Source organism: Furipterus horrens, unplaced genomic scaffold, assembly GCF_987537825.1.
Source record: "Furipterus horrens unplaced genomic scaffold, mFurHor1.1.pri manual_scaffold_9, whole genome shotgun sequence".
Classification (NCBI taxonomy): Eukaryota; Metazoa; Chordata; class Mammalia; order Chiroptera; family Furipteridae; genus Furipterus; species Furipterus horrens.
In genome coordinates, this window is record NW_028327179.1 from 16,174,934 (window position 1) to 16,202,484 (window position 27,551).

At 36.7% G+C, this 27,551-nt stretch overlaps 1 protein-coding gene across 1 annotated transcript in view; it reads right to left on the bottom strand.

Moving 5' to 3' along the window:
- Nucleotides 1-27,551, bottom strand: part of SP4 (Sp4 transcription factor) — a 71,375-nt gene that overhangs the window by 11,989 nt on the left and 31,835 nt on the right. Inside the window, exons 4-5 of the mRNA XM_090287125.1 lie at nt 15,578-15,806; nt 6,239-6,438 (exon numbers count right to left, since the gene is read on the bottom strand). Of these exons, the coding sequence (XP_090143251.1) occupies nt 6,239-6,438; nt 15,578-15,806 (429 nt within the window). The remainder of the gene's footprint in view (nt 1-6,238; nt 6,439-15,577; nt 15,807-27,551) is intronic.

Consider the following 27,551-nt stretch of genomic DNA (forward strand, 5'->3'; position numbering starts at 1 on the left):
GGAAGAACCCAGAGTTGAAGAGTTCAACCAGTCTGCACAATAAAAGGAACCTATGACTACATATATAATTATGAAATTAACAGACCATCAAAGATTAAAACTCTTCCAGTTAAAACAAAATTGGATAGGGGGATGTCAAAAGACAGAGGAGATGATCTAAAACGACTTCCACTGGCCAAAGATGAAATGATTTGAGGAAGAAAATAATGATAACACTGGATTATGACCCCCAAATAAAATAAAACAATCATTTGAGTCCATAGCGATATAAATAACTGAATAAATAATTAGCGAAGAAGGTATAAATCTTCCTTACACAGGATTACAACTAAAAATTATACAAATAATCAGGGGGTAAAAACGACCTTTAAAAACACCACGGTAATAATACTGCAGGCAAGATAAAATGAGAAATGCTAACAGTAAAATATAAATATTTTCTTTAAAGAAAAACAGAATATTTGTATAAACTCAAAGAATCTCCTCCAAAGTATTTACTAATTACTGTGGTTATTTTCATATAATCCCACAAATTCTTTCATACTCCTCGCTCCAGGAGGTAGAGCTTAATTCACCTCTGCTTGAATGTAGACTGGACTTAAGTGACTTCTTTCTAATAAACAGAGTATAGGAAGAATAAAATAACTGCACAGTGGAGATGCCTGACATACATTATCTTAACCAATTCATCAAGGTTAACATCACAATAATAAGACATATTGACATCACGTACTCCCTTATATGATGCAATGAGAAGGGCAGTGATATCTGTGATATTCTTCCCAAGAGCAATTCATAAACTCGACGTAATCATGAGAAAATATCAAACCCAAATTGAGGGGTACTCAACAAAATAACTAACCTCCACATTTGTCAAGGTAAGAAAATCCAAGGAAAGAATAAGGAAATTTCACAAACTGCAGGAGACTAAAGGGCCACGACAGATAAATGCAATGTGGTATTCTGGACTAAATCCTGGAACGGAAATAAGTATATCTGTGGGGAAGGCTGTAGCTTAATAATAGTTTTATACTAATATTAATTTTGTATAAGTTATTATAGTTATAAAAGAGGTTAATTTTAGAAGAAGCTGCGTAATGGGTATATGAGAACTCTATACGTACTGTCTTTGCAACTCTTACAAAAGTATAAAACATCAAAATAAAATGTTATAAAAAGAATTAATAAGCTCTTAAAAGTTGAAAGGGAAAATCAGGTCACCTACAAAAACACAAGGAAAAAAGAACAACAGACCTATTAGTATAACATGCAAGATGATAGAGCAGCGCCATTAATGTTTCTGGTAAATGTAATTTTTAATTTTCAACCTAGAAATGCGTAAAAGCCAAGTCATCAATTAAGTGGAAAAGCAAAATAAAGACATTTTTAGACAAACTTCTCTGTGCATTTTAAAAATTGACCTTTAGAGAGAGGGGAAGGGAGGGAAAAAGAGAGGGAGAGAAACATCAAAGTGCGAGAGAAACACTGATTGGTTACCTCCTGCACACCCCCAACAGGGGACCTGGCCTGCAATCCACATGTGCCCCAACTGGGAGTCAAACCAGCGAGCTTTCTATCTTCTGATTTGCAGGACAACGCCCAACCCACTGAGTCACACCAGTCAGGGGTCCCCTATGTGTTTTTAGAGAAAGAATTTCAGAATGTTTTCCAGCAACTAAGGGAGTAAACAGAGAAAAATTAAGATACAAGATCTTGAAAACATTGAATCCAAACCAACAGAGCAGGAAAGAAAAGTCTCAAGTTTACATAAGTGTAGCTGCCCTAGAGAGGACTCAGTCAGTATTTGAACAGAAGGTTGGAGACATCCAGGAATGAGGAGAAAATGGATGGAAAGTACAAGTAACAAAAATGTTGAAATAACAATGAAAGGGGAAAAAGGGCAATTAGAAACTTCACAAAAAGACACACATGAGAGACTATGTAATCACAGTACATTACATAGTCAAAAATGTAATTATTTACTAATTATCAGTGTTAAGAATTTAATAATAAGACTTCTGGCCAAGATGGAGGTGTAGACGGACACGCTGCATCTCCCTCCACAACTAAGAAAGAATACAACAACCTCAAAACTAGAAACGACCAGAAGTTCCAGAAAATCAAACTGCATGGAAGTCCTGCAAACAAAGATATAAAGAAGAAATACTCATCCGGACAAATAGGAGGGGCAGAACCGGGGCAGAGAGGACGTGGTGTGGTGGTGGCAGCAGCGGCAGGCGGTGGAATGTGCAGTCACAGGTTTTCAAAAGTCAGGTGGGACACCTGGGGAGTGTTCTCAGCTCCTCACCAGACCACGCAGCTCGTGGTCCCAGCACTGGGGAAAATCAAGCCTCATTGCTTCTGCCTGTGCAAACCAGTGGGGGTTGGGGTGGAAGCAGAAACTGCTGGTCTCTCAGCAGAGTCCACTTGTTTAAAGGGCCCCCACAGTCCTAGAACGTCCACAGACCCACCCACTCTGGGAACGACAGTCAGGACAACAGCTAGAGGTGCCAGTCCCATATGGAAGTGGGAGAAGTGTCTGGAAAAGGGGAGAGTGCTGGGCAAGCGGCGTTGTTTCCCTCTCGGACCTCTCCCCCACATACAGCGCCACAACGTGGTGAAATAGGCTGCCCTGTACTGACAAATACCTAAGGCTCCACCCCTTACAACATAACAGGAGCAACAGCTCTACCTGGGACACGGAGGCAAACAAACACAGGAGCCTGTCAGAATAAGGAGACAGAGAAGTATGGCCCAAAGGAGGGAGCAGATCATGGTTCCAGTGGGAGAACTGAATGACGAGGAGATAGCCAACCTAAGACTCAGAATTCCAAATACTGGTGATAAAGATGCTCACAGACTTGACAGATATACTTGAGTACGGCAAACGCATAAGGGGAGACGTGAAGGCTATGCTAAGTGAAACGAAGGAAAATTCACACAAAAACAATGGTGAAGGGAAGAAAACTGAGGTTCAAATCGATGATTTGGAACATAAGGAAGAAAAAAAAACAGTCAACCAGTGCAGAGTAAGGAGACAGGAATTGGAAAAAGTGAGGAGAGGCTTGGGAACCTCTGAGACAACTCTAAACGTGCCAACATCTGAATCACAGAGATGCCAGAAGAAGAGGAAGAGCAAGAAATTGGGAACTTATGTGAAGAAATAACAGAGGAAAACTTCCAAATTTTGCAAAGGGAATGGACATACAAGTCCAGGAAGCACGGAGGGTCCCAGGCAAGCTGGACCCAGAGGGGACCACACGAGGACACATCATGATTGAGATGCCAAAGGTGAAAGATAAAGACAGAGTCCTGGGGGCAGCAAGAGAGAGGCAGAAAGTTGCCTACAGGGGGTTGCCTATAGGACCATCAGCTGATTTCTCAGAGGACACTTTGCAGGCAGGAAGGGACTGGCAAGCAGTATTCAATGTGATCAAACGCAAGGACCTACAACCAGGATTACTCTATCCAGCAAGGCTATCATTTAGAATGCAAGGGCAGATGAAGTGCTTCCCAGACAAGGTAAAGCTAAAAGAGTTCACCATCACCAAGCCATTATTACATGAAATGTCAAAGGGATTTACTTAAGAGAAAGAAGATTAAAACTATGAATACTGAAATGACAACAAACTCACAACTATCAACAACTGAATCTAAAAAATAAAAACAAAATCCAACTAAGCAAACCAGAATGGGAAAAGAATCACAGGTATGGGGATCATTTGGAGGGTTGTCAGCTGGGAGGGGCAAGAGGGGAAATGGGGAAATGGTGCAGGGACTAAGAAGCATAATTGGTTGGTACAAAATAGACAGGCGGAAGTTAAGAATAATATAGGAAAGGGTGAAGCCAAAGAACTTACATGCACAACCTATGGACATAAACCAAGGGGGGTGAGATTGCTGAAGGAAAGAGGGGTACTTGGCAGAGGGCAGGAAAGGGGAAAATAATTGGAACTATGTACTGTAACAACATAATCAATAAAATGTATTTAAAAATAAAAGAAAAAAAGGAATTTAGTAATAAAAAAGGAGAAATTGTTTACTGAAAAGAATATAAGCATTTAACATCAAGTGAAAGAGAAGAGAGTTGGTAACAGTTTGGGTGAGAGAAGTTAGGAAGTGAAAGAGATGGGAAATGAACAGACATGGTAACAGTATCACAGAGCAGTGAGTCAAAAAAAGCTGGACCAGAAAGAAAAACTGAATGTCATCAGATGGTACAAAGTGAGGTAAATTCTTAACTCTCAATGTGAGATAGCGCCTAATATTGATAAGTCAATAAACAACACTATAAGCATATTATTTAGATATATGGCAGCCATCAAAGGAAGAATAAAAATGTAAAAGTAGTTAAAAGAGTAAATATAATTTTCTATGGGAGCAGAACAATGGTGGGCGAAGAGTCACCGAAAGCTCTTCTGTATGATTTGAATTTTAAATACCACATGCACATATCATTGGGAAATATTTTAAACTTTTATTTTACAAAAAGCAAAAAAATCTGTATTATTTTCAGCAGTGAATAAAAATAACAAATTCATAGTAAGGTACTGAGTTCTACTGGTTGGATATGAAATAAGACATGGTTCTTGCCATGAATGGCCAAAGCTTCCAACTTAATATACTGAATGTTTAATCAACATTTACTTATCTCAAAAGATATTGTTTCATATTCTTTTCAACAACTTTAATATTTAAAATAAAAGTTGCTATATTAAATCTTTAAAATAAATACAGTAATAGTCAAGATTTTTCAGAATAACATTTAATTAGACAATTTTGTATATAACGTATTAAAATGTTTGTATTAAAATAAAAGTATATCCCCATTTCATTCCCTTATAAAAAAGATACTAGACTAATAAACGACCAAACTTTCTTTTTTAAAACCACCTTAAAGCCATTGGAAAAAAATGATTTTTAAAACTTTATGATCTTGGGATAGGAGAGAATTTCATTTTTTTTAAAAAACCGAAACAAAATTATATATATATGTGTGTATATATATATATATATATATATACTTATATCTGACCAAATAATAATGTAAAACTTCCATATGATGAAAGATAGCACAAAAAGACTAGTGACATATGGAGAAATTGCAATATATAAATCAGTAAGAAAAAGGAAACAACCAAAAAGAAAAATGAGCAAATAATCAACAGAAAAAGAACGTATGGAAAGATGCTAACCTCAGTATAAAAAGAAAAACTGCTAATTTAAAAAATGAGAAATCATCTTAAAGTAACAAAAACTTCCAAAGCCTAACACTAGTGAATACTGGTGAACACGGAGCCAAGTGGAAGCTCCAATCACTGCTAGTGAAGCAGGGATGAAAACAGCCACTTCGGAGGCTTTAGCAGCTATTGAGCATACAGTATTCTTCTCTATGACCCAATATATCTACTTATTATACCTCTTTACTATATATACACAGCAGCAAAGTCTGTGACAGCAAAAAACTAGCAATAATCTAAACAGCATGGGAAATGAATTAATACAGTGTAGTAGTCATGTGATAGATACTACACAGCAGTTAAAAGAAATGCACACATGTAATAAATGCATATATTATGCACATATATATGAACTTGGATAGGTCTCAAAACATAGTAAGTGAAAGTACGATACTGTAATATATCATTTATGTAAAATTTCATAGTATGTACAAAACAATATTTACCATACATACCCATGAACAATATATATAAGAGTATTAAAAGTGTACTAAAAAGTTACACTTTAAATTCATGGGAGCTTCTGTCCTTGAGAGGCAGAACAATGATGTCAACTTTATATATAATTTGTTTTATTAAAAAAATAACAAATAATATAACACTGACAGCTGTCAATTCTGAGTGAGTTAGGTGGTTATTTTTTCTATTATTCTGGATACATTAGTCAATTTTCTGGATTGTAAAAAAAAAAAACTAATAAAAATTACCAATAATCTTAATTCAACTGTTTAAATACTGAAAAAATAATATATTAGAATTCATCTTGCTAAGAATACAAGATAAGCAAATGAAGTAAATTCCAGGTCAAGTAATTATGCTGACAGAGCTTACAAAAAGTAGAATAAAATATGAGGTAAAGAATTTTGCCCTTAAACATCTTCCATATAATTGGTAGTGAGTTCTCTTTAATTTCCATATTTCCAATCTGATAGCTATCACTAAAATTTGCATCTAAGCCCTGAAACAGTAAGTAGAAGTCCAAAAATAAACGAACTCACCTGTATGGGTTCTTCTGTGTCTCTGAAGCTCATCACTTCTTGTGAATCTTTTGCCACAGAACATCCAGTTGCACACGAAAGGTCTCTCTCCAGTATGCCAGCGAAGATGCGCTCGTAGGTGAGATGTTTTGCCATAAACTTTCCCACATCCTTCAATATGACAAATATGCTGTTTCTTTTTTCCTGGTTCATTACTGCCTCTAACAAAAACCAAAACCAAACATTAATTTACGCTCCTGAACACCAGGCTTATAATTATGGAAAAGTAAAAGATAATGAAACGATGCTTTTCTAAATAGGTTTTTAAAATCATGATGCTGTTAGCTATATAGTTAAAAATAAGAAAAATTTCAGTTGGGAAAAGAACACCTAGAGTTGTGTACTAAACTGAAAAATGCTATGAAAACATGTTAATTTCAGAGTTTATGTTCTGCAAAGGACTTCATGTTTATTTCTTAGGAGGCTCTTCCCTGGGCTGGGGGTGGGGGGGGAGGATCTCTTTAGGTTTTCAAGACACTGAATATTCTTCTCTAAAACATCACAGGATGGTATTTCCCCATTTAAAAGTTTAAGGTTCAGAATTTCAATTCCAGCAGAACAGTGTGATGAGCTCCATGGACCTACTCCCCAGTGAAACTGGTAAAATTATAAAAATAAAATAAAATAAATACCATTTACAGTCTCTGGAGTTGGCTCTAGGAATATACAGCAAATAAACATTCACTCATAAAAAGCCAAGAATTTGATGTGAACAGTGAGAGAATGTGGTTATTTAAGCCTCTCCTCCCTTCCACCTCCCTTGACTACAAAAGGCTATAGACTGGTACTACAGCCAAGTCAGTCCAGGGCTCTCTACTCCCACCTTCTAGTCCAGGATTTCTCCTTAAGATGGGGATTCTGTCCCCCACCCTCACCCCTCACCCCCAACTGTTGCTGAGGCTACTAAATTCCAGGTGAGTGAGGCTGACAGGCAGGGAACTCCCTCCTTCCACCCGATCCCAGCTCCTGAGACACAACTGCCTTGGAAAGGGCCAGGGGAGAGCACGGGAGTCCACGCCACCTCTGACCCAGCTCATCTGCGGTATGTGAACCAGAGGTCCCAGCCGGGAGAGGCAAGCCAAGGAAACCTGAGACCACTGATGCCCCCCTGCCCACGAGCAGTCAGATGCTAGAGCAAGGATGCCACTCAGAGAAAGGTGCCACTCACTGTTCCAACCCCCAGTTCAAGAGCTACGGTGCAGAGATCTTAGCCTGATGCAGAATGTACTATAAAAAGAAAACTCCAAATCTTCTTCTCCTCAAAACTGAGGAGGTGTGGAGAAATTCTGGCTTCAGGGGTTTCTTAAAAACAGTGGAGACTGCTGCAAATGGTAACTGGGACTGGACAAATAGCTACACTGAAGAAACAGGCTGGCTTAGGTTGCCTGACAGAAGCCAGAGAAGCGGCAGCTAGGGGAAGCCCTCCTAAGTAGAATACTGCACAGTACTGTAAATCTCAAACACAGACCTAGTGACTAAGGGACTCTGATTGGATCGGACTGTGAGAAACGCATGCTCCAGGGCATTGTTGGAAACAAGAGAGCAATCAGCTGGCAATTAGTGGAGCTTAATAGTTGGGTGTGGTCAGGGAAAGAGACAATCAAAAAGATCCCTGCCAAAGCCACTCTCATCTCAGTCACCGTCAGAATACTCAAATCTGCTTCCACTGAGGAGCAACACACTTCCTGAGCTGCTAACCCTGCAAGTCCCTAAAGAAATAAGTAAACAACAATAACAAGTGAGGGGAGGGGAGGGCAGGGGCAGTACTAAGAGCTGTTACAATATATTATCTAAACTGTCCAGTTTCCAACAAAAAATTATGAGACATGCCAAAAATAAAAAAACAAAGACAAAACAAGAAAGTATGACCCATGTACAAGGAAAAAAAAAAAAATCAGGGAAGAGAAACTACCTGTGAGAGCAACCAGGTTTTAACAAGACTTCAAAGCAGCCATTAAAATAGGCTGAAAGAACTAAAGGACTCTATGATTAAAGAAGCATAATGACAATGTGACATCAAATAAACAATATCAATAAAAAATTTAAAATAACTTTAAACAAAATTGGAAATTCTAGATAAAAAGTACAACTGAAATGAAAAATTCACTAGATACTCAAGAGAAGGAAGAAATAGCGAAGCTGAATATAGATCAAGAGATTATGTAATCCAAAAACAAACAAGAAAAACAAAGAAAAATTAACAGTGTCACAGAAATGTGGGACACCAACATACAGCAGGGGTGGGCAGAACAGGGGGAGGAGTGGAGGGAGGGAAGGGGAGAGGAAAGGAGAGAGTGGAGTAGAAAAATATATTCAAAGAAAAAATGGTGAAAACTTATTGAAAAACATTAATTTACACATGCAGGAAGCTCAACAAACTCCAAGCAGGATAAACGCAGGGACCCACAAATAGGTACTTTATACTAAAAATCTTAAGACTCAAAGGTAAGGACAAAAATCTTGAAAGCAGCAAGAGAAAAATGACTCATCACTTACAAGAGAAACCCACAAAGATTAAAGGCTGCTTTCTCAACAGAAACAACAGTTTAGAAGGCAGTGGGAAAACATTCAAAGGACTCAAAGAAATAAACTCAAACAAGAATCTTATATTCAGCAAAGCTATCTTTCAAAATTGAAGGTGAAATAAAGATACTCCGAGATAAACAAAAACTGACAAAATTTGCTGCTAGCAAACTTGCTGTGCACGAAATACTAAAGAAATGTGGTCAGGCTGAAAGCAAGTGAATCCAAAATGTAATTCTATTGTACACAAAGATAAAAAAGAACACAGCAACGATAATTATGTAATTTTAAGAGATAGTATAACTTCATATTTCTTCTCTTATTTAAAAAGCAATTTTAAACCCTGGCCTGGTACCTCGGTTAGAGGATCGTCCTGATATATATGCCAACGTTGCAGGTTCAGTCCCTGGTCAGGGCACATACAAGAATCAACCAATGAATGCATAAATAAATGAAATAACATATCAATGGTATTCTTGTTCTCTCTCTCTCTCTCTCTCTCTCTCTCTCTCTCTCTCTCTCTCTCTCTCTCTCTCTCTCTTCCTCTCTCTAAATCCAATCAAAAATTTTAAAGCCAAGCCTATAACATTAAAGAAATGAAATATATATTACATATATTTCCAAAAATAGCACAAGAGGAGGATGAGAGCAAAGCTGTATTGGGCTAAGGAAATGACCCCAAATAGAAACTCCAGTCCATAGGAACATAAAAAGAGAACTAGAAGTCATACAGTTAACATAGCAAAAGCTATATATATATATATATATATATATATATATACTTGTTCCAAGTCTCTCCAGTTCTTTAAAAGAGGTAAAATAATATAAAAATGTATTATTGACTAGACCCTTCCCCTTCTTAGTCAAAAGACATGTATAAATAACCCATGGACATGGACAACTGGGTGGGGACTGGATGTGGGAGAAGGGTAGGCAGGGTGTGGGAAAGCAGGAGGGGGAAAAAAGTGGGACAACTGTAATGGAAAAACAAAAACAAAATTTTTAATGGGGGAAAAAATGAAAATATAAAGAATGGAAATGCAAGTTCAATGAATATTAGAAGGACAAGGATTTTCCTTCACACTGTATATTTTTCTCCCTATCTGATCCCTCCAGAATTTGGCATTCTGAAGAATAAGGTTCTTAGCATAAAACTAGTAAGACCAGTTGTTAATAGAGGTTGTTTTCTTTTGACCAAGACTTTGACTGGAATGTCATGCCTGAAGGAGACATGCTTGGGCTCTGGTTGTTATCAAAAAGCCCTGAGGAACCAGGAGGATTGACTTTCAAAGGTAATAAAAGCCCATGAGAAAAAAGGCCTGGTACCTTGGTTGGTTGTGCGGCCCACGGCAATCTTTCCAGGGAAGGAATGAAGGTTGTTTTCCTGAAAGATGGCTAGAAGGGACCTTAAGGCACAATGGAAAACCTGAAGGACTTGGAAAAGACAGATGTTTACAGGCAAGGCTCAATGGCAGGTATGTGGCTCAGCTTCTGTGCCGTGAAGGACAGACTGAAGGACACCCTAAATGTTCTTTGTGTAACCTCCAGCAAAGCAGAACTAAAGATCATAAGTGATCATTTGCTGCTCTTGTTGTGTTTATGCAAATGAACCAGATAAATTAAAAATGGACTTAATGCAGTCCCTTTAATGACAAGGAGGGTAACCTTAAGGAGAAAAATCATGATTCAAGGAAAATCACAATGCTCACTGGTAGACTATAAAGTAGTGCAGCTAAGCGTCCTTAAAGTTTCTTTTCATTTAAAATTTGTTTTCATTAGAAAGTTAAACTATGTCTGTAGTATCATCAAAGATGTTTAATTTACAGGCAAGAAGAATGTCAAATGCCTTGCAACTGGATATCTTTCCAATAAGACAGTCTTACAGATTTAGAGACTTGTTTGTGGGTTATGTTACATAAATTAACAAGTGTTTTCTGTTTTCAAAGGCCATAAGCCTATGATCTCATTACCTGAGTGATTGTCTGTACGTATAGGCCTCACTTAATCCTGTCTGCATCGCTGCCTCCTGAGACTCAATGGTTTGGCTGAACTAAGTGGCTGGGTTGGTGAAGTATGGAGTGGTCTGTGGGCTTCACTTTAAAACTGGTTTCTCTTTTCTATTCTAATGGCTTGGACAGAAAGGGCCCAGAGGTCTGAGAGTGGGGGAGACCTAAAATATTTCCCTCAGCCCAAACTAAGTATAACAGGCAAAAGGATTTTGGACAGGTTAAATATGCCTAGCACACCTTCCTCCAAAGAAGCCCTTCTTTTCCCTAATGTGGGACATTGAAAAATTAATCCCTACCTTTTGTCATCTAGTGGTTATGGATTGAATAATGTCTTTTAACCCTGTTGCCAAATCTGTTGCCCCCAGAATACAACAAGGATGCCAGCCTGTTAAACCAAGCATGCCATTACCTGGGGACAACCAACTGACCTGGAGTCTGCACGATCCTTCCCCATGTGGGAAGGCCACCCACCCCTCAACACCCCCACTCTTATTAGGGATTTCTAGACCCAAGGGTAGGTAGGACAACGACCATGTCCAGCCTGAAGCAGCTAGAGGAGCTCGAGACCTTCGCCCATTGTCCTTTGTAAAATTATGAAGGATCTTAAGTCTGAGAGGGAGGGATTGTTATTTTTTATTGTTAAATTAATTAATTAATTAATTAATTAATTAAAAGAAGAACATATGAAAGGGTGAAGCCAGAGAACTTGTATGTACGACCCATGGGCATGGACTTGTGGGGAGGGGAACCGCTGGGGGAGGGGTGGTGCTGGGCAGATGGGAGCAAAGGGGAAAAAATTGGAACTACTGTAACAATATAATCAATAAAATATTAAAAAAAGAAAAGAAAAATGTACTATTGAGTGTGTAATATTTATATTATGTGTAACAACAATACCACAAAAAGAAACAAAAGGGAATAGACTATATAGTAGTAACCTTTCTATAACTCACTAGAATTAACTGACTATAAATCTTAAACAGATTTAAGATATATATGATAAGGCTTAGAGCAGTTAGTAAAGAGGTACCTCAAAATAATATAATAAAAAAATCATTAATGAAATTAAAGTGCTAAATTGCAAGTTAAAATGCAATGTTATATTCACTTAATGTAAAAGAAAGTAAAGGAGGAAGAGAGGAACAAAAAGGCATAGGATATGAAAAACAAAGTAAAATGGCAGTTGTAAATTCAACTATGTCAGTAACATCAAATGTGAATCAATTATACAATCCAATTCAAAGGTAGATTCTGTCAGAATGGATTTTTAGAAAATCAGATCCAACCGTATGCTGTCTACAGGTGACACACTTTGCATTGAAATATACAAAGAGACTGCAAGTAAAACAGTGAAAACAGGTATTCCAACAACAACCCCAAAGAAGCTGGAGTGGTGATAAAAACATCAGACAAAACACACTTTAAAACAAAAGATGTAATGAGATTAAGAGAGATTTATTAAAGATAAATGGGTCAATCTATCAGGAAGATATAATAATTATAAACAGGCATTCACTTAAGCAAGAGAGTAACAAGAGAACACCAGAACAGCAAGGAAAAACCAACAGAAATGAAGGGAGAAATAGACAATTCAACAACAGTTGGAGAGTTCTCTATTTTCAATATTTTCATAAAACAAGAACAATTACATGCCAATTGCTTAAATAACTTAGATGAGATGGACAAATTCCTAGAAAGACACAAAGTACCAACCTGACTCAAGAACAAATAACCAGTAAGAAAAAACCCATAACAAGAGACTGAATTAGAAGTCAAAAATATACCCATAAGAAGAGCCCAGGACCAGAAGCTTCACTAGTGAATTCCACAAAACATTAAGAGAATTAACACCAGTTCTTCAACAAATTCTTTCAAAGATAAAATAGGAAGGAACACTTCCCAACTCATTCTATGAAAACAAAGACATTCATTATAAGAAGACTACAGACCAATATCTATCACGAACTTAAATGTAAAACTCTTCAACGAAATATTAGCAAACCAAATCCAGCAACCTATAATGAAAATAATTACAAACAAAGTTGGATTTAATCATATGAATGTAGAAGTACTTTAACTTCCAACAATCAATTAATGTAATAAATACCATATTGATAGAATAAAAAACAAAAACTACATGATCAGCTCAACAGATGCAGAAAAGCATTTGACATAATCCAACACCCTTTCAAGATAAAAAAGCACTCACTATAATAGAAATAGTGTGCTTTCTTAATTTAGGGCATATATGAAAAACCCAGAGTTAATATCATATTTAATGGTAAAAGACTGGATGCTTTTCCCCTAAGATCAGGAACAAAACAATGGTGTCCACTTTCACCACTTTATTTCAACACTGTACTGTAGGTTCTGAACAGAACCATTAGGTATGAAGAAGAAACAAGAGTCATCAAGAGTAAAAAGGACAAAACAGAAGTATCTCAATTTGCAGATGACATGATCTTACCTATAGAAAACCCTAAGAAATCCACTAAAAAATTATTAGAACTGCCCTGGCTGCTGTGTCTCAGTGGATTGAGTACCAGCCTGGGAACCACAAGGTCGCTGGTCAATTCTCAATCAGGGCACATGCCTGGGGTGCAGGGCACATCCCCAGTTGGGGGACATGTGAGAGGCAATCAGTCAATGTATCTCTTGCACATTAATGTTCTCTTGCACGTCCATGTTTCTCTCCCTTTCTCCCTCCCTTCCCCTCTCTCTAAAAATAAATAAATAAAATCTTTAAAGAATTATTAGATCTAAGAAAAAGAGTTCAGCAAGGTTGCAGGATTCAAGATCAAGAGACAAAAATGAATAGTATTACTAGCATTTGTAATGAACAATTAAGACAACAGTTCCATTTACAGTAACATCAACAAGAATAAAATACTTTGGAATAAGTTTAACAAAAAATTGCAAAATTTATCTCTGAAAACTACAGAACAATGTTGAAAGAAATTAGAGACCTAAATAAAATACAAAAACACATAACATGTATTTGGATCAGAAGACTTAATACTCTTCAGTTGGCAACACTGATCTACATATTCAATGCCACCCCATCACAATCCCATCCACCTTTTTGATAGAAACTGACAAGCTGATTCTCGAATTCACATATTACAAGTGTCCCTACAGAGGCAAAACAATACTGAAAATGAGTAACAAGGTCAGAGGACCCATACTTCCCAATTTCAAGTTATTACAAAGCTAAAATATAATCAACACATGGTGGTATTGGCATAGAAACAGATACATAAATCAATGAAATAGAATTGAGAGGCCAGAAATAAACCTTTGTGTCTATGGTCAATTGCTTTTTGATAAAAATGCCATGGCCAAAGGATAATCTTTCAAAGAGCAGTATTGAATGAACCCTTACCTCACACTATATGTATAAAAAAAAAAAAAAAAAATAACCCCAAATTGATCAAAGACCTAAATGTCAGAGAAAAAGCTACAAAACTGTCACAAGCAAACTAGGAATCTCTGTGACCTCAGATTTGGTAATGAATTATTAGATATAACACCAAAAGCAGAAATAACTAAAGAAAAGACTAAACTTCATCAAAATAAAAACCTGAGTGTTTCCAAAGACATTATCAAGGTAGTGAAAGGACAACTCACAGACTGGGAGAAAATATTTGCAAATTATGTATCTGATAAGAAACTTGCATCTAGAATAAAGAACCATTAAAACTCAATAATAAAAAGAAATAAATGGACAATAGGTATTTCCCTAAAAAGATACACAAATTGCCACCAAGCACATGAAAACATACTCTATGTCATTAGTCCTCAGGGAAATATAAATCAAAACCACACTGAGATAACACTCCACACACACCAGAAGAACAATAATCAAAGTCAGATTGTAACAAGTGCTGGCAATAATGTGGAGAAATCAGAACCCCCATACACTGCTGGTGGGAACAGAAAATAATATAGCCACGTGGGAAAACATTCTGACAGTTTCTCAAATAGATCCAGAGTCACCATATGAATCAGTAATTCCATCCCTAGGTATATGCCTAAGAGAAATCAAAACATATGACCCATAAAAAGTTGTATAAGAATGTTTATAGCAGTCTAATAACCAACAGGTGGAAAATACCAAAAGTCTATCAACTGATGAATGGATTAGTAAAATACTGTATAGACATACAACAGAATATCTGTTCATTAAAAATAAAATGCTAATGCATGCTATAATATGGAAAACAACTTTTAAAACATGATGCTATGTGAATAAAACCAGTCACAAAAGACCACATATCATATGATTCCATTATATAAATGTTTAGAATAGGCAAATCTATAAAGACAGAAACAGTTTAATGGTTGCCTAGAGCTGGGAGAGTTGGAAATGAGGGGGTGACAGTTAAGAATACAGGGTTTCTTTTGGGGGTGACAAAAATGTGCTCAAATTAATTGTGGTGATGAATTTACAACTCTGTGAACATATTAAAAAGTATTGACATGTATACTTTAAATGATTGAATTGTATGGTATGTGAGCTTTATGTCAATAAAATTTAAAAATTTTAAATGTTAAACAAGAAAAGTAAGCAACTGCCAAAAAAGTAGAAGGTAGAAGGTGGAAAACTATTCCGAGAACAGCTCAATTTGATACCCTTCATAACAACACTATATCTCAACTTCTGGACTAAAAGCTAGCAATGTGCCAATCATCTAAGTACCCTACCAACGGCTTGGTTTTAACTATTTTATACCTTCCGGAGAAAGAGAGTTGGTAACAGAGCATTTACCTTCCTTCTCCTTCCCTACAGTTAGGGCAGGAACAGGCAACTCTTCGAAGCCTCTTGCCAGGCTGCACCTCTTGATCAGAAGCTTGCTGGCCTTGCTGCAAATGCACTTGTGTGAGTTGGTCAGGACTAACAGCACCTATAGTGGCATTAGCAATTCCTCCAACTGCTACAGTTACAGGAGCTATCGTAGCTTGTTGTACTTTTACTCCATCTTGTCCTTGCTGCTGACCTAAAAATGGGGAGAAAAAGAGTATTATAATGTTTTCTATTCCTCAAGAAAGGAAAACAATAATTTCAATGTGAACATTATAAAAGCTAACCACATTTGTTTTAATACATTATCTATGTAAAGTACAAAAAGCAAAGGGGTTAATGATTTATACTATGCCAGTCCTCCTAAAATATAATTTACTTTAGTAGCTCAGGCTGCCTGTATTGCTGGTTGGTAGACTATATACATAAATCATTTAACCATCTTGTGGCTTAATTTCTCCATCTGCAAAATGAAGATAATAATACTTGCCACCTACCTACCTCACTGAAGTGCTGTGAGGATTCATGAGACATTATTTGAAAAGCATTTTGAGATCTTCAGATGAAAGATGCTATATAAATACAAAGCATTATTATTATCATTTCCACAGTAAGCAACATATTTCATTCACTCCAAGAAAATGAATGAAAAGTACCTAAAAAGATTAGGCTTTATGAACACTTCTCATTCCTAAACACTTCAAATTAAGCAAACATTTCTTTACTGTGCTTTTTAAATTACACACATGAAGTTAAATAGCTTTTTAAAATGCAAAACCACCCATGTTTATTAATGCTATTACTATAATCATGAAACAGACATTTAGGATATTATTACTTTGTTCACTCATTTTATGTAACTTAGACTTCACCTCTCACGTTAGCACATCTACCAACTTGGCTTCTTCAGTTAGTGAAGAACAGGATAAATAATATATAATATGACAAAAAATAGCTATTTACATGGCTTAAGTTAATCCTATGTGTATGTGAGTTTGCCTTATAATTATCCTTTTTTTCAACACAGTCTACTTTCTCCCCATCAGCTGTGGAAATAGAAAATACATGAATGGACAGAAAAGAAAACACCTATTTATAAAGGAATGCTCCTACCTCAGAATGTTAATATAAGAATTCAAGAAGCTAATTTTTACAAACTCCTTATCACAATGCCCAACACAGAACTGTTCATTACATGTCAGCTATCATTAGCAGAAATAAACATGTGAGTACTAGATATAAAATAAAAGAGCTAATTTTAAAGTTGCATATGTAGTACTTTACCTTGCATAGCAACCAAAAAAGGCAATAAAAAGTAGCAAGTGAGAAAACAGCACATGTTTTCTAAATAAAATTAAACCTCTGACTCTGCCAGCCAAAAGTCAATCCCCCCCTCCCCCGTGTGTATTCATAGCACCTGAACCTTTGGTAGCACTGATAACTGTAATACAAATAAAAAATATGTATTTCGTCACTGTTTTAGCAAGGATACACATTTTAGTTTTCTACTAAAGTTTAAATTTTTGTTCACCTTTGAATTAACATGGTAAAGCAATGCAAGTAAAGTCAAAAGTCGTAAATTCATGTCCCCTTTGGTGACTATCTGGAGATCCTGTTTCCTCAACTTGAACAATGCTGACCTCCCTAAAATTCCTGTCCTCTATCTACTTTAAATATCAACTTGATTTCTAATGGGCAAAGGCTTTGTACATCATAAAGCAATACATAAATGTAAAGTATAATTATTATACCTCACTGTAGCTTTTGAGCACATGTTAAGTTTTACATATGGAGTAAAACCAGATTCCTTAAGGATGACCAAGGCTAAGCAAACTATTCAAACTACTTGTGTATCTAGAAGCACAGTGATACATACACTCCCTGTTTACTGCAAAAATGTATTGCTAGAAACAGGAGTCCTATCTGAACCAGCACTATACACAGTCTTTATAGCTTGGTCCCTATGGAGTCGCAGGTATTTTAAGTTGGCAAGTATTTTTTACAACCCCGGAAGTCATGAGATATTTCTGCCTATAAAAATTTCCCAGCTACTGCTCACACAACAGTTGGTCATTCCATTCAGGTTGCAATGATATCTAAGATACCTTTCATTTTGTCAAAATAAACTGCTAGGGATCCCTGGCTATTCACTCCCCTCAGATCCCTTGACCATCTCCTTGAGTCTCCATATTATGAGCATTTTTTTTTCAATACCTAGACAGCTTGGGAAGTTATTTCAATGCCTAATACTAAGCAAATCATATTTGAATTCATATATTTAAGCCTGAAAACTCTCTTTACTTCTTCACCTAGATGCCCCAAGCAGTTCAAATTCAACATACTTCAATAGTTATTTTATTTCCACTGTGACCACCAACCTCATTACCAAGGCCTCCATGGCCCTGCTCAAGTTCAGCTCTACCAGCCTCTCAGATCTCACCATGCATTAGCCTTTCCCTTGCTCGCTATGCTCCTGGCACACTGGGCTTTCATTACCCAAACATACCAAGCTCGTTCCCTTCTTAAGGCCTCTGCATATACTCTCCAGCTTGGATTCAGATCTTTGCAGAGTGGGCTTTTTAGTAATATTCTGGCCTCAGCTCCAATCTCTCCTCTGAAATGCCAATTCCTGACCACATCACCTAAAATGGTTCCCCTTAATTCATTTTTGTATCATTATCAAGTTTTGTCTCACTTGCCTTAAATTATCTTGTCCTTTTACTATGTTTTTCCATCTTCACCTCACTTCTCAATGTTCAGTGCCATGAAAACAGGTGTGCTGCCTGTTATGGTCACTGCTGAATCTCCAGCATGTGGAACAGCACCCAACATAGTTAACATAAGCTTAATAAAGAAAGCTTAAACATGAATTCATCTTCAAATCTTGCTTCTACTGTTTCTGTTTGGGTAAATGTTACTACCACTCTCCTTCTTACACTCAAAACCTTAAAAAGTAAAATTTTAGCTTACTTCTCCTTTACTCATTAATAATAGCCACGTGATAGCCAAGTTAAAAGGTACATATAATATAGCACAGTAGCTGCTGCCTCCATCTTAACTTTCTGTGTTACATCCAGGTTCTTGTTACTTCGTGCTTCTACCAGCCTAAGACTCATGTGACCTGCCTCCTTCTTCAAACTGCTGCCAGAAAAAAATTTTAAATGCTGCTCTGATCATAACACTTCCATGTGCACTAACTTCCGATCATTCCCCATTGGCCAAAGTCTGGCATTCAAAGGGCTCCACCTCAAGCATTTCACCCCTGTCACAGCCTTTATCCTAATGGCCAGATCCCATGTCATCTTCTCACTGAGAATCACAGGGTTGCTCTGCAGCAGCTGATACCATTAACCATTCTGTCCCTCTTGAAAACGAACTCCCTACATTCTCAGAAAGCCCTTCTTCTCTGTTAGCTCTTAACAGCATTTAACCAAAATTTAAGTCACGTTCTTAAAAGATTTATCTACACTGGTTACACTCACTCATTTCCCATTCTTTCCTCAACCTACTGTAATTAGATGTCCAACCCCACCACTGTACCAAAGATCAGGAGAGAACTAACAATTCTGTTAGTAAACCCAAACACATTCTTCCCTTTGATCTTACTCACCTCTCTGGAGCACCTGGAGCTGCTAATCGCCCTCTCTCCGTGAAATACGCTCCTCCCTGTATTTCTCCCATACCACTCGCCCCTGGTGTTCCTCCCACTTCTCTAACCACACCCATGCGGACTACTCCTCAGGGTTCTGACTTCCCTTACTCTAATTCTCTCCTTGGGTTAGTTCATCCACTTGCAGAACTTTTACTGCTACTATGTGTATGTAAAACCGCTGTCTTCCAAATCTGTCCCTAGCACTCAAATGCCTCTCATTAGTGTCACACTTTTTAGTCATCTGCCAGGGGACATTTCTACCCAGGAATCAACCGGTTACCCCACTCTCTGAAACTAGCTTTTTCACTGTCCAAATAGAAAATCTGGAAGTCGCTCTTGACTCCCCTTCATCTGCCACAACAGTAACCATCATTTTATACTTACTTTATTAAATGTCTGACATATATTATTTTATTAACTCCTCACATCCCTATGGCTATCCCAATTTTAAGTTTAGAAAACTGAGGTTCTGAGCCGTACACAAACATCCAAGGTCACAAAAAAGCTAAGTGACAGAGCTGGGATTTGAACCCAGTTCTAGCTAACTCCAAATGCTCTTTCCACCGTATACATTACTTATGTTGATCAGCAGATCTTGTTGAATCTACCTTTTCAAAGTACCTCAAAGTTGTCCCTTTTCTCCATCCCTATTGCCTGTACATTATTAGTACAGGTCCTTATCACTAATTATACCAATTTTTCCCTTTGCAATCTCCATATTGCAGATACAAACTGGTTCCCCCCCAAATCAACGGGCGCTCAATGAATTCACAGGTCAACACTTCTTGCATCTGGATCTTCATAATCTAGCTCTTGCTTACTTTCATAGCTTCATCTCTTGGCACTCCTCCTTCATTTCCACTCTCAACACCAGCTACACTGAACTATTTTCTCTAATGTCCCATGCTTGACTGTCTCTGGGCCTTTGAGTAACATAGCTGGAAGCTAGTACATTCTTTCATTCCAAATCTCCAACTCCTTTGGTCTGACAAAAGCCAAGTCATCTTACAGAACTCAGTGCACGTGTCATTCCCTTTGGGAAGTCTTTCTGACAAAAGTTTCTCTAAATCTAAGTCAGGTACCTCTTTCCTGTCTTCGTATGGACAAACTATATGGTGAAATCATACTGCAAATGCTTGTTTGTTTATGCTGTCTTTCCCACTAGATCTTATATTGTTGTCTTTGAGGAGCTATGTACACCTCCCTTCATTTTCCATTCTTAAAAGTGTATTGCTTGGGTATGTTAAGACTTATGAACAGCCCTAACAGGAGTGGCTTAGTGGGTTGGGTGTCATTCAGAAAACCAAAAGGTCGCTGGTTCAATTCCTGGTTGGGTGCATGCCTCGGTTGTGGGCCAGATCCCCGGTTGGGGGTGTGCAAGAGGCAACCAATCAATGCTTCTCTCCCTCTCTTTCTCCCCTGCTTCCCTTCTCTCTAAAAATAAATAATTTAAATCTTTAAAAAAAAAAAAAGACTTATAAGCAAATGACTGGCCCATGTAGTAATGGATACTGTCACTGTGTTGAGATAAAATTATTATTATAGGAATTTCTCTTAAAATGTAATTTTTTGTAATAGGATGAGTTGGATATTGCATGACTTTTTAACTAGACAATTAAATTTGCATTACTACTTATAATTCAAACAGGAGAGTAAAAACTATAATAAATACTAAACACAGGAAAAAGCTGTTACATAGGAGAAACAGCTTGTTTGTTGGAATGACTTTGTGTTCAATTTGTCAAGTAATAATTGAAGATAAAGTGTTAAAAAATATATAAGAATCTGTGCCAATAACAGTGCTGGTGATAATGGAGAAGATAAATCACTACAGAAACAAACTATGTACTTATAGTTATGCAACACTTTTATTATTGAAATACCTGGAGAAAAAAGTTATTTATTAATGTTCTTCTGAAAAACTCTGGCTTCTAACCTCTTTGTTACCACACTGAAATTTTTAAAACATAATTTTACAAATAATTTGAATTTCTTGGTAATGTAATCTCTTCCGTCCATGCTGCCAGAGGTTTAAACAAAAATATAAGGCTATTCGGAGGAACCAAGCCATCTTTCTCATTCTTTTCTTTTTTTATTGTTCCCTTTTTTCAAGTAGAGAAACTGGGCCAAGGGTAATGGGGGACAGTTGGTTGGTAGGTGGCATGTCAGACTGCTAGATACTGAAGAAAATCTAGATGGGTATTTGGGAGAAACTGTTAATTGCCCATTTTCCTTCAGCACTAGTTGGGAGTGTTCTTTTGCTTTAACACAGTAGTTAGATTTAAGACATATTTATGTTTAGAGGAAGAAGAGAAAGCAGATTTAATGACTTAAAGGAAGGCAGTGTCTTCCTTACAGAGAATAACCTATTCTCTGGATTCTGAGGCAGGGCGCCTATACCTAAGCTAATAAAATACTACTCTGCCTTGAATTTCAATACACTTAGCTTCATATAAGACCTCAGGGATTGGCTGAGTTAGAATTTGAGTAATTCTGGTTTCTCTAATCAGATACTATCTTATTCCATCACAAGAGTAATCACAAATTATTTCTAAGAAAAGCTGCTCAGGACGGAGGACCTCTGTGAGGTTTATGTCCTTTGGCTATCAAAGTTCCTAGCACACTGGAAGTACTACTCAATGAATGTTTCTTAATAAAGTGAACAGTAATTTAAAACGCACATAAACACAGAAGCTTTATTACAAAAGTAGCCAACGATAAATTGCTAGACTTAGCTTGCAGAAGACCTGTTACATGGGTGACAAGATAGTAAGAAAGAATAAGTGGACACCTAACCACAATCACAATCCTCTCCTGCTTCAATTATCTGGAATTCAAATCATCGGTACACACCAAAAGTACAAATCACAACCTGCCACTGAAACCACTGTGTTTCTTTTCTCCCAGATATCAGATTGATCCTACAACATGTATTTACCCACATTTCAGAAAAACTTTTTTGAAGAGTATTACAAAGTATACTTTTTATAAAATTACAATTAAACTTACCATTTAATAAAGGAATAATAGGCTAAGATTTCTCCCTTTCCACCTATTTGGAAAAGGTAAATATAGCTTAGTATTACAGATATATATATATTTTAAGTTTTTTCTTATGACTTTAACAACAATGCACGCTCACCATATAAAGGTATGAAGGAGCAAATAAAATCATCCATATATTAATTATCCATATATTACCACTATCATCATTTTGGTGTATTTGCTTCTAACCTTTGTTCTGTGCACTTTTATAATAACACAATTATACTATGTAAACAATTCTGTTTCTATTCTTTTTTACTTATTTAATAATAAGTACTTCCATGTTATTACAATTTCTTTTAAGATAATACGTTTCCACAATATTTCATCCTATACATATACCATTATTTACAAAAATATTACCCTAGTATTAGACATTTAGGTTATTTCGAAACACTTATTACCAGTAACATATAAGCAATATGTATAATGAGCAACTTGAACAAAAATATTTTTCCTTATTACCTTCAAGGGACAGCATCCTAGAAGTGAGATCACTAGGTCAAAGAATATGAAACACTCATAAGACTTTATATACAGACTACAAAACTATATACATAATTATACAGCATAAAACAAAAAGTAGGTTTACAGCTGTAAGGACACAAAACAGAGTTTATTCTTGTATTATTTATTGTATTATTTTTCCATATGAACAACTGTAAACCTACTTTTGCCCTATCCTTTATATATATTATAATATATGGGGGGGGGGCGGAATTATCTTCTGGAGGGTGGGCCCCTTGTAGTACAGGCTTCATCCACTAGGTAAGTGTTCTAGGAACCCATCTGTATCAGTGTACCAGCTGGCATTGTTGTGAGAGGCTGCATTCAGCTTTAGTGAATTTTTTTGGAAGACCCTTTCAATGTGTTTGCCCGTTTCATGATGGGTGATTTACAAGTGCATCTACCCACACAGCACTGAGTGTTCAGTAGTTTTTGACCAAAAACGGCAAGACCCACGTGCCCCACCCTCCCTACTCATCCTATCTTGTCTAGCGACTTTTCTTTTGTTTCTGTGGATGAAAAAAGCCCTCAAAGGGAAACATTTTGCTGATGAGGAAGAGATGAAACAAAAAAGAGGAAGCACTAAAAGGCATCAAAATCGATGAGTTCAAAAACTGTTTTGAGCAGTGGAAAAAAAGTCTCGATAGGTGTACTGCATCAAATGAAGAGTATTCTAAAGATGACTGAAGTTTAAACATGTAAGAATAATACACACTTTTTAATAAATAAATTCTGGGTTTGGGGGGGCTCTCCCTCATATAAAATGCTGCATTCATTTAAGTTTCCATTAAAAGTATATGAGAATACTCTTGCATTCTCATGCACAAAATTCAGTTAAGATTGAAAAAAACATGAACTATTGATCCCACAGTGGTTTTTAATAGTGATTCCTACTCTTACCTCTAATATTCTATATATCCTGAAGGTGTGAGCCAATGCACTAAGATACAGAAGTAACAGATCTATATGAAAAAAATCTCTAGAAAATCAACAAATTATTAAAATAAGACAGTTCAGCAAGAGGGCCAAACACAAGAGCAACATAGAAAAGCAACCGCTTCCCTCTATATCATCAAGAAATTCACAAAGTAAAAGAAACAAATCCATTCACAGCAGGAACAGTAACTATGAATACCTGAGAATCAATCAAATTAGAAATGTTCAGGGTCCTGAGGAAGATTAAATGAAGGACATAAAACAAGACATTAATGGAAAGAAATAAGTGTTCTTACATGGACGAATTCTTATTATAAATGTGCTAATTTTTCTAAAATTAATCCATACAAAGTGAACTCAATCGGAAATTAATCAATTTTCCACGAAACTCTACTAGTTGATTCAACATGTAAAAGATCAGTGAAAACTGTTTTGAAAAAGTAGAAGAATAGTAGAATAAAAATGTTACAAAGCCATAGTAATTAAAACAATGTGGTAATGCCTTATAGACAGCTAACAGAACTGAATACAGGGTCTAAACAGATGCATGTATACACGAAAAGTTAATATATGATAAAATGACAGCTTCGAAATCAGAGGGGAAAGTACAAAATGAATGTTTTGGATTGAGGCTGTTGTCTATATGGGTATGTAAGGGATGGAGTGGGACAAAGAAATTTAGATAATCTCATATGATACACAAAAGTAAATTGCAAATAGGTTTGCATTTTAAAAAAAACTAAATGTAAAAAATCTAAAACAAAACAGGACAAAAGATATTAGAAGAAAATATAGAACTACAGGGTCTTTTAAACAAAACCCTAAAACAAAAGACAAAAGGAAATGCTGATAAATTTGACCATATCAGAATTTTAAATTTCTTAAGACAAGCAATCAACTTCAGCTATTGATTGTTTAGATCAAGAGCTGTGGAATAATCCTTATTCTTGATTCCGGTCTTTCTCATACTCTATCACCTACTCTGCTGACTGGACTGCTCCTTCAAAACAGACCCAGGATCCAAGAATTTCTCCACCACCCCCACTGCTTGCAACTTCCAAGCCACTGTCTTCTCCGGATTACTACAACAGTTTCCTAACTGGTTTCCCTGCCACCACTGCCCTCCTCTGTAACTTCATTCTTAACACAGTTTCCCGAAGATTCATTCATAAGACAGGTCATGTCACTTCTCTGCTTAGAATCCAGCAGATTCAAAACACTCTTTTAGGTCCATGTGTTTTATAATTGTGCTCTTTACGCGAAGCCTAGGAAATAACGGTATCTACTAGAACTGATCAGGAAAAACAAAAACTGCTGACTTCTATAATGTAAAACTTGCCAAGAAGGGCTAGAAGGACTTCTTACGGTTCTGAATAATCATAGAACAATTCTTAACCCAGCCTATTTAGGTTTGGGTTTACTTATTTCCTCTACAGATTAAACTTGTAGTCTGCCTAAACAACTGTCAAGGGCCTCTGAAGACATATACAGGAAAGAACATATGTCTCTAATTGCCAATAAATTTTAAAATATAGTCTTCAGTAGACTTTGGTTTGCTTTATAATCTGATTTAAAACAAACAAGGAAGTTGTATATTCCTAAACAAAAAAAAATAACCAGGTATTTCTATGGCTGGGTGGGGGGAAGGGGAAATGAAAATGGGAAGAAATGGTTAATGGGGTTTTTTTTATGAGGTTATGAAAATGTCCTCAAATTAGATCATGGTGGTAGTTGCACAACTCTGTCAATATACTAAAAGCAACTGAATGTAAACTTTCAATGGCTGTACTTTATGGTATATGACTCACACCTCAATAAAGCTTTTCAAAAAAAAAAGGTTGGAAACAAGGAACAGGCTGACAGTGATGGCAAGGCAGGGGGGCTGGTGGGAAGGAAGGGGAAGGGTCTAGTCAAGGAACTAATGTACATGACCCATGGACATTAACAACAGGGTGGGAACTGACTGTGGGAGAGGCGGGGAGGTAGGCGGGGCAGGGGAAAGCAATGGGGGAAAGATGGGACAACTGTAATAGAACAAGAAAAAAATGGAAAAAAGTAAAAAATAACAAAACAACAACAGAAAAAAAGGTAAGAAAAAAATTCTACTTTTATTGGTTCTAAATCTCAACTATTAGTTCTCAATAAAGATAATTTTGTCTGCCAGGGGATATCTGGTAATGTATAGAAATATTTTGGTTTTCACAACCTGGAGAACTACTACTCCTATTTAGTGGGCAGAGGCCAGGGATGCTGCTTAACATGGTACAATGCACAGGACAGGCCCCCAAACAAAGAATTATCTGGCCTAAAATGTAAATAGTGCTGACATTAAGAAACCCCGCTTAAACTAAACTTCCAAATAACTAATGATCATTGCTCTCATATATTCATATCATAATAAACATGCATAACTAATTTTGGAGTATATGATAATTTATAATATGGTACATCTGTATGATACCTATTTATAAAAATGATAAACTATACAAGTCTCAGAAACTACATGACACTGAGTTAACATCTTTACAAAAAGAATCATACAGATTTAGGAATAGCCTTTGACAGCTCTCACAGACACATGACTTGCACAGAGTCCATAGTACAGGGGTACTAAAAAGAATAATATTCCCAAGTTCGGAAATTATGTTTATTGATTACAAAGAGCTGTAACTTTGTTTTTCTACAGATGAACTATAAACTGAAGGAAATTGGAGACAGGAGAGCAGGATGATAGCTAGTAGGGTGGAGGAGGTGAGGGGCTGGAGGGACTGAGCAAAAAGGAAAAAGGACTCATGGACATAGATAGCAGTGTGGTGGTGATTGCAGGGGGAGGGGATATAAGGGGACCAAAGGGTAATGGGAAAAATACAATAAAGATTAAATCAAAAATTTTAAAAAGAGGACTGTTGAACACACACACACACACACACAAAGAAATAACTTGAGTACTCTCTGCACTTCTTAAATGAAGGTGAACCATATTAGCCAATGACTTCCAGACTATTTACATACCACAGGTCATGTTAATTTGTAAACCAAAACTAAGTTACTGAGTAGGTACAACAGACAGTTTTGCAATCTAGAGATTAAACAGAGCTTTGGGGTCAGACAGATCTTTGAGTTCTAATTCTCTCTGCAGTTCCTTCTTTTGGGAATCAGCTAAGAAAACATATGGAACATACTTAGCACCGTATCTGGAATATGGTAGGAGTGTGTGCAAGAGGCCACCAATCAATGTGTCTCCCCATCTCTTTCTCCCTCCCTTCCTCTCGCTCTAAAAAAATAATATAAACAAACAAAACAAACAAATAACTGACAATAAAAAGGGGAAACTGGATATAAGAATAATTTAACAATAAGTAGCTGCTAGCACTGGGTGAAAACTTTTGTGTATTCTAAGCACTGTGCAAACACTTTACATGTATTATCCCACTGAAGTAATGTGATTATGGTGATTGTACAGGTGATGACACTCATTTCTAGACAAACACTTGAACAAGATTTGAGTGGCCTAGGCCCTGGCCAGGTAGCCCAGTTGGTTGGAGCATTGTCCCCATATGCCAAGATTGTGGGTTCAACCCCCGACCAGGGCATATACAAGAACCAACCACTGAATGCATAAATAAGTGGAACAACAAATCAATGTTTCTTTCTGTCTCTCCCTTCCACTCTTTCTCTAAAACCAATCAATCAATAAATAAAATTTAAAAGAAAAAGATGTAAATGTCAAAACCAAGAATTAAATCAAGGTCTAATTTCAAGGTGTAGGTATAAAACTACAAACGTTGGTTAAAATCACTG